This window comes from Labrus mixtus, chromosome 9 (assembly GCF_963584025.1).
Source record: "Labrus mixtus chromosome 9, fLabMix1.1, whole genome shotgun sequence".
Taxonomy (NCBI): Eukaryota; Metazoa; Chordata; class Actinopteri; order Labriformes; family Labridae; genus Labrus; species Labrus mixtus.
In genome coordinates, this window is record NC_083620.1 from 30015602 (window position 1) to 30028101 (window position 12500).

Consider the following 12500-nt stretch of genomic DNA (forward strand, 5'->3'; position numbering starts at 1 on the left):
GCGTGTATCTGAGTGTGTGTGTGTGTGTATCTGAGTGTGTGTGTGTGTGTATCTGAGTGTGTGTGTTTATCTGTGTGTGTGTTTAATGTGTGTGCGTGTATCTGAGTGTGTGTGTGTGTTTAATGTGTGTGCGTGTATCTGAGTGTGTGTGTGTGTTTAATGTGTGTGCGTGTATCTGAGTGTGTGTGTGTGTTTAATGTGTGTGCGTGTATCTGAGTGTGTGTGTGTGTTTAATGTGTGTGCGTGTATCTGAGTGTGTGTGTGTGTGTTTATCTGTGTGTGTGTTTAATGTGTGTGCGTGTATCTGAGTGTGTGTGTGCGTGTATCTGAGTGTGTGTGTGTGTTTATCTGTGTGTGTGTTTAATGTGTGTGCGTGTATCTGAGTGTGTGTGTGTGTTTATCTGTGTGTGTGTTTAATGTGTGTGCGTGTATCTGAGTGTGTGTGTGTGTTTAATGTGTGTGCGTGTATCTGAGTGTGTGTGTGTTTATCTGTGTGTGTGTTTAATGTGTGTGCGTGTATCTGAGTGTGTGTGTGTGTTTAATGTGTGTGTGGCACAGTGTTGGCTGCCGAGTCACATGACTCCCTGATGTTTCAGTTTACAAAGTTTAAAAACAAACGATCCAAATGATCAATTAAAATTATTTAACGATGAATAATCGCGACTGAAGCGGCGCCGTGGTCGGAGAGTGTTTGCAGCGCCCAGCGTCTTCTTCTGAGCACAACAATGAAAGAGAAGCTCAAAGTAAACACTGTGAGTTAAAGAAAACAGCGCTCGACAAGAAACACGCCGACCCAGCTCCCCGTCTCTCTTCCACTTAGAACCAAAAGGTGAACAGGTGAACAGGTGAGTTAAATCATCACCATGTGACCTTCAATCCAGACACTCAATAAGATCCCACAACGATCAGAAACAATAACCCCAAAATATATGAGCCCTCACACAGCAGGGAGCGGTTTCATCTCGTCTGAACGTCGTCATGGTAACGACTTGTAAACACTTCAGTCTGAGGCCTCGTCCACACGCAGGCCGGTTCGTCTGACACGTAGCTTCTTCTCTACGTTTGACCTCTCGTACACAACCGGCGTTTTAGGTCACTGAAAATAAAGGGGGATCTGAAATTTCCCCTTGCGGGGATCAATAAAAGTAAATCTTAATCTTGAAAACGCACCTTCTGTAAAACTCCTTCCAGGGTGAAGACGTTCAGACAGGGAGGAGGAAAACATCTGTTTTAAAACGTGTGGAGTAGGGCTGGGACTCTTTGGGAGTGTCACACTTAAGATTCAGAATCTATTTTGGATTCAAACAGTTCTGGATTCATGATCCAAAGTTTATCTGTGAGTAAATACTTCAGGATCATCTGTGAGACGGGCGTTCTACAAAGAGCTCGCCTTAGCACTGAGCAGGAATTCACTGATTAGCCAAAAAAAAAGATTCTTGGAATTTTTTTAATCTCCATTTTCACAGAAGTCGATGTTTTTCCCCGCTCTATGTGGAAGAGCGGATTGGCTCCATCCTGATACAGACGTTCGATCAGATCTGTCCCATCTCTGTTCACTCTCAGATCGTTACAGGATTAATGATCTGAACCTGAGAGGAAGAATAAAGACGACATCATTTGACATGAAGCCGGGGGCGATTAAAGAGTCTGTTGGGGCCCAAAGCTAAATACCCTGGGGGCCCCTCCAACCAGCATTCACCGCCATTACGTCAAAGAATTATCTGACACCAACGGCCACTTTAAGTGACACGTTTCAGGAACATTGAGTGCTGTGAGACGGGGCCCCCTTAGGGAGGTTTTCTACTGTCATTATAAAATGTGCACTGGTCTGGGGCTCCAAGCCATCTCCTTCCTTTCCAGCACCTTTGAAGCTGTTTGTAAACAATAACACTGTTATTTTAATGAACTGTAGTGTCTGAAAGCCCCCCCCCCCCCCCCAGCTCCTCTGCTCATATTAAAACTTTGAGCTGAGAAGATAACATCCCAAAACCTGACAGCAGAGGAGACATCTTCCATTCAGAGTTTGAGATCCAGCATTAAGTGCTCTCTGTCCCTTTAATGTAAAGTCTGTTGTGTGGGTTTGTTTTGTCTCTCCACGCCGGCCTGTCAGCCTCGGGTGGGCGGAGCCTCATTATCTAATCAGGCACCAAACACCATTAAGCAAAACAAAGCTAGGTCAGAAACTTGGAGTGAGGCTCTGCAGCCCGGTGGCACCGAACCCGGACGGTCCGGCAGGATTCCTCCCGGACGGTCCGAGCTGTACATCAACTAACTTTACTCAGAGGAGCTAACCGTGCTAACAATAGCATGACCAATGTGTCGCGTTTACTACAAAGTACAAACACTTATGTTAGCGTGCTACCTGCTAAACCAGCTGAGACTCTCAGGTGTAATAACTCAAACTGTAACCAACACAATACACCCCCCCCCCCCCCCCCCCCAACGGACTGCTGACGCTGTAACGTCATGTCGCATTTTTAATTATTCTGGTTTAAAACTGTTGACTGTCTACAACAGAGCTCATCCTTTATATCTACCAACATAACATTTAGTCACTGCCGTCAGAGAGCATCGATAATCTTATTACAGACGGAGGAATCAAGACATGACAATGTTTTTAGGGGAGACAACATTTGTCATAACACCGGCCCTGACTGTTTCCCATCCCAGAGCCCTGAAGTTGGATTCCAACTTTTCCCGCCCCAAAAGTCTTCCAAACTGTCTCTACGTTCCTCTCACCGGGCCGACAGTAGCCTGGTCGGTCACCGGAGCACTCCTCTTACTCACCGGCCCTGGTGGTGTCCGTTAAGTCGTGGTTGGCGGCGCTCCGGGGAAACTCCTTCAGCTTCCTGCCGCTGAGGTTCAGACACCCGGTGGCCGAGGCTTCGTCCAATGCCCGGTCAAGAGACCGGTTCCAGGGCGCGGGACCCGCCGAGCCCAGTCCGTTATTGTTCCCTACTAAAACATTCCCAGAACCACCGCCGCTGCCGCCTCCAATCGAGAAGTTTAGTCCGGTGTTGTCCGCAGACCCCAGCAACACCGAGGCCGCCATTATACACTCCGGCTGGTTAGCTCACGATGCTAACGGCTAACTCTCCCACCCTAAACTCCAGAGGAGCGCATGCGCAGAGCGGCGTTGAAAGGGAAGAGGGCTGGACGACAGATTATTCTTTTTATCAACACACCAAGTACAGCTAATACTACACCAGTACAGTACAACACTAAACCAGTACAGCTAATACTACACCAGTACAGTACAACACTAAACCAGTACAGCTAATACTACACCAGTACAGTTAATACTACACCAGTACTGTAAAACACTAAACCAGTGCAGCTAATACTACACCAGTACAGTACAACACTAAACCAGTACAGCTAATACTACACCAGTACAGTTAATACTACACCAGTACTGTAAAACACTAAACCAGTGCAGCTAATACTACACCAGTACAGTACAACACTAAACCAGTACAGTTAATACTACACCAGTACAGTACAACACTAAACCAGTACAGCAAATACTACACCAGTACAGTACAACACTAAACCAGTACAGCTAATACTACACCAGTACAGTACAACACTAAACCAGTACAGTAAAACACTAAACCAGTACAGCTAATACTACACCAGTACAGTAAAACACTAAACCAGTACAGCAAATACTACACCAGTACAGTACAACACTAAACCAGTACAGCTAATACTACACCAGTACAGTACAACACTAAACCAGTACAGCAAATACTACACCAGTACAGTAAAACACTAAACCAGTACAGCTAATACTACACCAGTACAGTACAACACTAAACCAGTACAGTAAAACACTAAACCAGTACTGTAAAACACTAAACCAGTACAGCTAATACTACACCAGTACAGTACAACACTAAACCAGTACAGCAAATACTACACCAGTACAGTACAACACTAAACCAGTACAGTAAATACTACACCAGTACAGTAAAACACTAAACCAGTACAGCAAATACTACACCAGTACAGTACAACACTAAACCAGTACAGCAAATACTACACCAGTACAGTAAAACACTAAACCAGTACAGCTAATACTACACCAGTACAGTACAACACTAAACCAGTACAGTAAAACACTAAACCAGTACTGTAAAACACTAAACCAGTACAGCTAATACTACACCAGTACAGTACAACACTAAACCAGTACAGCAAATACTACACCAGTACAGTAAAATACTAAACCAGTACAGCTAATACTACACCAGTACAGTACAACACTAAACCAGTACAGTAAAACACTAAACCAGTACTGTAAAACACTAAACCAGTACAGCTAATACTACACCAGTACAGTACAACACTAAACCAGTACAGTAAAACACTAAACCAGTACTGTAAAACACTAAACCAGTACAGCTAATACTACACCAGTACAGTACAACACTAAACCAGTACAGCAAATACTACACCAGTACAGTACAACACTAAACCAGTACAGCAAATACTACACCAGTACAGTAAAACACTAAACCAGTACAGCAAATACTACACCAGTACAGTACAACACTAAACCAGTACAGTAAAACACTAAACCAGAACAGTTAATACTACACCAGTACAGTAAAACACTAAACCAGTACAGGTAAACTCTACACCAGTACAGGTAAACTCTAAACCAGTACAGTTAATACTACACCAGTACAGTAAAACACTAAACCAGTACAGCTAATACTACACCAGTACAGTAAAACACTAAACCAGTACAGGTAAACTCTACACCAGTACAGGTAAACTCTAAACCAGTACAGTTAATACTACACCAGTACAGTAAAACACTAAACCAGTACAGCTAATACTACACCAGTACAGGTAAACTCTACACCAGTACAGGTAAACTCTACACCAGTACAGGTAAACTCTAAACCAGTACAGTTAATACTTCACCAGTACAGGTAAACTCTACACCAGTACAGGTAAACTCTAAACCAGTACAGTTAATACTTCACCAGTACAGGTAAACTCTACACCAGTACAGTTATACAGATGAAGTATCCCGTGAGATCAATAATTTCGTCAAAAAACAATAGCTGTCATAATAACTACAACTAATTCAAGAACGTCATCCCCCACAATTCGCAGCGCTGTCATACTAACGCATGCGCGTCACGGCACACTCCAGGGCCGGGTATCATGGCGACGTACGTGGACATCCTGAAGAGCGAGTTTCCTGAGATCGACACGGAGCTTTTCGACTACATTACAGGTGAGGGGTCAGCGGCAGAGCCAGACACCGGGGTGAGGGCGGCTGTGTGCCGGGGTTAGGGTCGCTGTTTATTGGGGACAGGGCCGAAGTGTTCCGGGCCGGTGGAGCGGTACGAACGGCAGTTTCCTTACATAGCTAACATGCTAACAGGAGGCTGGGCTAACCGGGCTCGAGGGGAGACACCGGTTAGCACGGCATGGTTCAGTGAGGTGAGGTCAGCTAGGCCGAAAAAAAACCGTATTTATTGGACGGTTATAGTGCCGGTTGAATGGACAAAACACCAACAGTGACCCGCAGTAACCCTGGAGGTGTCCTACAAAGTATTAACTAACACCTACTATAACTACCACTAATTATTACTGATACTACAACTAACTATCACTAAACCTACTATAACTACCACTAATTATTACTGATACTACAACTAACTATCACTAAACCTACTATAACTACCACTAATTATTACTGATACTACAACTGTCACTAAACCTACTATAACTACCACTAATTATTACTGATACTACAACTAACTATCACTAAACCTACTATAACTACCACTAATTATTACTGATACTACAACTAACTATCACTAAACCTACTATAACTACCACTAATTATTACTGATACTACAACTATCACTAAACCTACTATAACTACCACTAATTATTACTGATACTACAACTGTCACTAAACCTACTATAACTACCACTAATTATTACTGATACTACAACTAACTATCACTACACCTACTATAACTACCACTAATTAGTACTGATACTACAACTGTCACTAAACCTACTATAACTACCACTAATTATTACTGATACTACAACTAACTATCACTAAACCTACTATAACTACCACTAATTATTACTGATACTACAACTATCACTAAACCTACTATAACTACCACTAATTATTACTGATACTACAACTGTCACTAAACCTACTATAACTACCACTAATTATTACTGATACTACAACTAACTATCACTACACCTACTATAACTACCACTAATTAGTACTGATACTACAACTGTCACTAAACCTACTATAACTACCACTAATTATTACTGATACTACAACTAACTATCACTAAACCTACTATAACTACCACTAATTATTACTGATACTACAACTATCACTAAACCTACTATAACTACCACTAATTATTACTGATACTACAACTAACTATCACTAAACCTACTATAACTACCACTAATTATTACTAAAACTACAACTAACTATCACTAAACCTACTATAACTACCACTAATTATTACTGATACTACAACTAACTATCACTAAACCTACTATAACTACCACTAATTATTACTAAAACTACAACTAACTATCATTAAACCTACTATAACTACCACTAATTATTACTGATACTACAACTATCACTAAACCTACTATAACTACCACTAATTATTACTAAAACTACAACTAACTATCACTAAACCTACTATAACTACCACTAATTATTACTCATACTACAACTATCACTAAACCTACTAAAACTACCACTAATTATTACTGATACTACAACTAACTATCACTAAACCTACTAGAACTACCACTAATTATTACTAATACTACAACTAACTATCACTAAACCTACTATAACTACCACTAATTATTACTGATACTACAACTAACTATCACTAAACCTACTATAACTACCACTAATTATTACTAATACTACAACTAACTAGAAAACTAACTACTACTAATTATTACTGATACTACAACTAACTATCACTAAACCTACTATAACTACCACTAACCAACTATCACTAAAATTACCACTAACTATCACTAACTCACTACTGTTAATAGTAGTACCCTACAACCCTAAAGTAACACTAATGCAGACGTTACAGTCTGTTTACCTGCTGCAGACGTTACAGCCTGTTTACCCGCTGCAGACGTTACAGCCTGTTTACCTGCTGCAGACGTTACAGTCTGTTTACCCGCTGCAGACGTTACAGTATATTTACCCGCTGTAGACGTTACAGCCTGTTTACCTGCTGCAGACGTTACAGTATATTTACCCGCTGTAGACGTTACAGCCTGTTTACCCGCTGCAGACGTTACAGTCTGTTTACCCGCTGCAGACGTTACAGTCTGTTTACCCGCTGCAGACGTTACAGTCTGTTTACCTGCAGACGTTACAGTCTGTTTACCCGCTGCAGACGTTACAGTCTGTTTACCTGCTGCAGACGTTACAGTCTGTTTACCTGCAGACGTTACAGTCTGTTTACCCGCTGCAGACGTTACAGTCTGTTTACCTGCTGCAGACGTTAGTCTGTTTACCTGCAGACGTTACAGTCTGTTTACCCGCTGCAGACGTTACAGTCTGTTTACCTGCTGCAGACGTTACAGTCTGTTTACCTGCTGCAGACGTTACAGTCTGTTTACCTGCAGACGTTACAGTCTGTTTACCCGCTGCAGACGTTACAGTCTGTTTACCTGCTGCAGACGTTACAGTCTGTTTACCTGCTGCAGACGTTAGTCTGTTTACCTGCAGACGTTACAGTCTGTTTACCTGCAGACGTTACAGCCTGTTTACCTGCTGCAGACGTTACAGCCTGTTTACCTGCTGCAGACGTTACAGCCTGTTTACCTGCTGCAGACGTTACAGTCTGTTTACCCGCTGCAGACGTTACAGTCTGTTTACCTACAGACGTTACAGTCTGTTTACCCGCTGCAGACGTTACAGTCTGTTTACCTGCAGACGTTACAGTCTGTTTACCCGCTGCAGACGTTACAGCCTGTTTACCTGCAGACGTTACAGTCTGTTTACCTGCAGATGTTACAGTCTGTTTACCCGCTGCAGACGTTACAGTCTGTTTACCTGCAGACGTTACAGTCTGTTTACCCGCTGCAGACGTTACAGCCTGTTTACCTGCAGACGTTACAGTCTGTTTACCTGCAGGCGTTACAGTCTGTTTACCTGCTGCAGACGTTACAGTCTGTTTACCCGCTGCAGACGTTACAGTCTGTTTACCCGCTGCAGACGTTACAGCCTGTTTACCCGCTGCAGACGTTACAGTCTATTTACCCGCTGCAGACGTTACAGTCTATTTACCCGCTGCAGACGTTACAGTCTGTTTACCTGCAGACGTTACAGTCTGTTTACCCGCAGACGTTACAGCCTGTTTACCCGCTGCAGACGTTACAGTCTGTTTACCTGCAGACGTTACAGCCTGTTCACCCGCTGCAGACGTTACAGTCTGTTTACCTGCTGCAGACGTTACAGTATATTTACCTGCAGACGTTACAGTCCGTTCACCCGCTGCAGACGTTACAGCCTGTTTACCTGCTGCAGACGTTACAGTCTGTTTACCTGCTGCAGACGTTACAGTCTGTTTACCTGCTGCAGACGTTACAGTCTGTTTACCCGCTGCAGACGTTACAGTCTGTTTACCCGCTGCAGACGTTACAGTCTGTTTACCTGCTGCAGACGTTACAGTCTGTTTACCTGCTGCAGACGTTACAGCCTGTTTACCTGCTGCAGACGTTGCAGTCTGTTTACCCGCTGCAGACGTTACAGTCCGTTCACCCGCTGCAGACGTTACAGTCTGTTTACCTGCTGCAGACGTTACAGTCCGTTCACCTGCTGCAGACGTTACAGTCCGTTCACCTGCTGCATTTATTGAGTCTAAATGTGTGTTTTCTGTGTGTATCAGGTGTTTTGGACAGCGGCGGAGCAGATTTCGAGGATGGAGAGGAGGTGTATGAAGCCATCGGAGGAGTCCTGCAGGACGTGTCTGCCGACAGTAAAAATGAGGACGACGTCAGAGACATCTGCCTTCAGATGTTTAACACTCTGCAGCTGTAAGAACGTCTCCTACAAGCCATCTTAAGGTTCACTCTCTGATTTACCAACAGAGAAAGAAGCTTTTTAGCACAAGTGTGTCAGGAACGCTGCAGCCACAAGCAGATTTTTCTCAAGTCCTCTTGGGCGTCTCATAAAGATGTAAAAAGTCAGTTTTATGACCCTTAAAACGCTCACGTCTCTATGGACACACACTGTACGGGGGGTGAATGTTTTGATGACTCATCAGTTTTGATTTGATGAAGGATAAGAGTTATTCACAATAAGGCGTGTAGCTGACCTGATTGACAGGTGGGCGCGGTGTAACGGTTTGTCAGGAGGTTTAAAACCCGCCTCAGCTCCAGCTCTCAGTCTGTCGTTAGGTTGATTGAAAGTTAGACTGAGACAGCATTTCCAGCATGGAGACCGCCATCGATGGGACTCCAGCGCCCCCTGCAGGAACAGACGGGGGCGTCACTCAGTCAAAGTGCTAAAGGCACTGAGGATTTACAAAGTAAATGTGTTTGAAACATGTAACTAGAATAACGTGTTCTCTGTCTCAAACAGGAATCACCATCACGGCTCTCAGAAGCAGGTGTTGTTGGACGCTCCTGTGCAGCTCTCTCAGATCTCTGTGGATAACGGTAACCATCAAACTACACGCCACGGTTAAAGAGACTTTATTCCACGATGATGTAACTTGCCTGACGTGTGTGTGTGTGTGTGTGTGTGTGTGTGTGTGTGTGTGTGTGTGTGTGTGTGTGTGTGTGTGTGTGTGTGTGTGTGTGTGTGTGTGTGTGTGTGTGTAGTCCCTGCAGCTGAAGACGTTCAGGGTATCTGGATGCTGAAACGTTCTCAGAACACAGTGAGTTTGTTTGAACTTGTTGACTCTGATGTTAGTAAAGAAGCAGACAGGAAAGAGTGTCATGCTACATACTAAACTGTTTGATCATTTCAAAGTCTCTGATTGGTTGATCCTCTTTAAATCACTTCCTGTCTGTGTCTCATGAGACGGTGAACGCTAAGAAACTGGAGAAGGCCGAGGCGAAGCTGAAAGCTAAACACGAACGCAGGAACGAGAAGGACATTCAGAAAGGCCCCAGTCCACTGTCAGTACTCCATTACACACCTGTGAACACACCTGTGAACACACCTGTACACACACCTATGAACACACCTGTACACACCTGAACACACACCTGAACACACACCTGAACACACACCTGTACACACACCTGTACACACACCTGTACACACACCTGTACACACACCTGTGAACACACCTGTACACACACCTGTGAACACACCTGTACACACCTGAACACACACCTGTACACACCTGTACACACACCTGTGAACACACCTGTACACACCTGAACACACACCTACACACACCTGTGAACACACCTGTACACACACCTGAACACACACCTGTACACACACCTGAACACACACCTGTACACACCTGTACACACACCTGTGAACACACCTGAACACACACCTGAACACACACCTGAACACACCTGTACACACACATACACACCTGCACACAACTTTACACACCTGTACACACACACACACCTGCACACAACTTTACACACCTGAACACACACATGAACACACCTGTACACACACATACACACACGTACACACCTGAACACACACGTACACACCTGGACACACTGTTGGGGTTGTATCAAGTCAACTTTGGTTATATTCTTTAATAATTATATTGAATTATTAATAATATAAATAAAATATCATTAAACTGTGTTTAATCTCGTTTTGGGGCACCACCCTGTACTCAGGGAAATATAACCAAAATATCACTCAAATCAGTCTCAAATTAGTTATTTAATTACTAATATTATTAATAATTAATAACTATATTTAATAAATTGAAGGCGTGAAATCCGTACACAAAGCCTTCGCACCCAGCTTATATCACAATGTAAATACACCAGTAATCACAAACAACTGCTCTCTTAAAATTATAACAGAATTTATTTAAACAAAGCAACATCAATCCAAAATCAATGAACTTAATCAAACAAATAACTATTATAAACTAATCTAAGCAAATGTGTGTGTGTCTGTTAGTCAAAGGGGAAGAAAAAGGATAAAAGAGGAGAGTAGAGGAGGAGAGAAATGCGTGCCTGAAGAGTCCGGATCACAGTCCGAATCCTGCGCCACAACTCGGAGTAATTCCCTTCATTCACAGAAACAAACCAATGGCCGAATTCAAGTTAATACGACTTACACTGGCCTTTCTGATCAGAAGAGTAATACCCGGTTATAACGCTGTTACGCTAGACATATATAGGACGCAGCGGTCCGAAACGGGAACAACAAGAGTTTTAAACAGGTAAAACTCAGGATGCAGCGGTCCAACAAAGATAAAAATTACAGTTTCTGCTTCAATCAAACAATTGTTAAAAACACTCTCTAAAGCTAATTCTGCCCAGACCTAATTAAGTCTCACTTGTGAATCGCTTTGCCTGCGATCGGTGAAGGAAAAAGGAGTCCGGCGATAAAACAGATCTTCTGTCCGTCCTGGTGCAGAGGCGTCTGATGGCGGCGAGGGTCCCTTACGGCAAGAGCGGCTTCGTTGGTTCTCCGTCGAGTGGGAAGATGTCCGTTGATGTCCTTTCATTGCAGGACGGAATAAGACCGTTATCTTTCTGATAATCTGTTATAGTCTGACGCTCTCCGAGAAACTGAGATGCGTTCACTGGACAATCCAAGCTCGGGATTTGGAACACTGCCGGCCGCGGATTACCTGCGCGCCAAAACTTAAAACAAAGGAAGATTGTTGCAGGAAACAGGAGGTGAGCTTTGGTCTCCGAGTACTTGAAGTCAGCGCGTGGAAAGAGATTGAACGAGGGGAGTCTCAGAGTTTTGTCACCTGGCCGCCTTCCTGTGGGGTCTCCCTCAGGTTCCGGTCCCCCCTTTACGTCACACGTAGGTGTGAAGTACCGCAGGGGATTCTGGGATAAAGAGTCCTTTTAGGCCTCTTTGTGATCTCAGTAAATAACTCAAAGGCCCAAGTCCATGGTTTGACTGTCCTAAGCCTGCGTGGCCCAACATACACATACACACATGTACACAACTGAACACACACATGCACACCTGTACACACACATGCACACCTGTACACACCTGAACACACACCTGAACACACACATATACACACCTGAACACACACCTGTACACACACCTCCACACACCTGTACACACATGTACACAACTGAACACACAACTGAACACACCTGAACACACACATGTACACACCTGAACACACTCATGCACACTTGTATACACACCTGTACACACCTGAACACACCTGTACACACATGTACACACCTGAACACACACATGTACACACCTGAACACACCTGAACACAACTGTACACACCTGAACACA

General features: G+C 43.7%; 2 protein-coding genes across 2 annotated transcripts in view; one reads left to right on the plus strand and one right to left on the minus strand.

Moving 5' to 3' along the window:
- The window catches only part of LOC132980939 (DISP complex protein LRCH3-like), a 26213-nt gene extending 23120 nt beyond the window's left edge, over positions 1-3093 (minus strand). The window contains exon 1 of the mRNA XM_061047327.1: positions 2788-3093. Coding sequence (XP_060903310.1) covers positions 2788-3052 — 265 coding nt within the window. The 5' untranslated portion in view covers positions 3053-3093. The remainder of the gene's footprint in view (positions 1-2787) is intronic.
- Positions 3094-5140: 2047 nt separating this feature from the next.
- The window catches only part of LOC132980935 (ATP-binding cassette sub-family F member 3-like), a 20140-nt gene continuing 12780 nt past the window's right edge, over positions 5141-12500 (plus strand). The window contains exons 1-5 of the mRNA XM_061047320.1: positions 5141-5254; positions 8949-9096; positions 9644-9720; positions 9886-9941; positions 10088-10185. Of these exons, the coding sequence (XP_060903303.1) occupies positions 5182-5254; positions 8949-9096; positions 9644-9720; positions 9886-9941; positions 10088-10185 (452 nt within the window). The 5' untranslated portion in view covers positions 5141-5181. The remainder of the gene's footprint in view (positions 5255-8948; positions 9097-9643; positions 9721-9885; positions 9942-10087; positions 10186-12500) is intronic.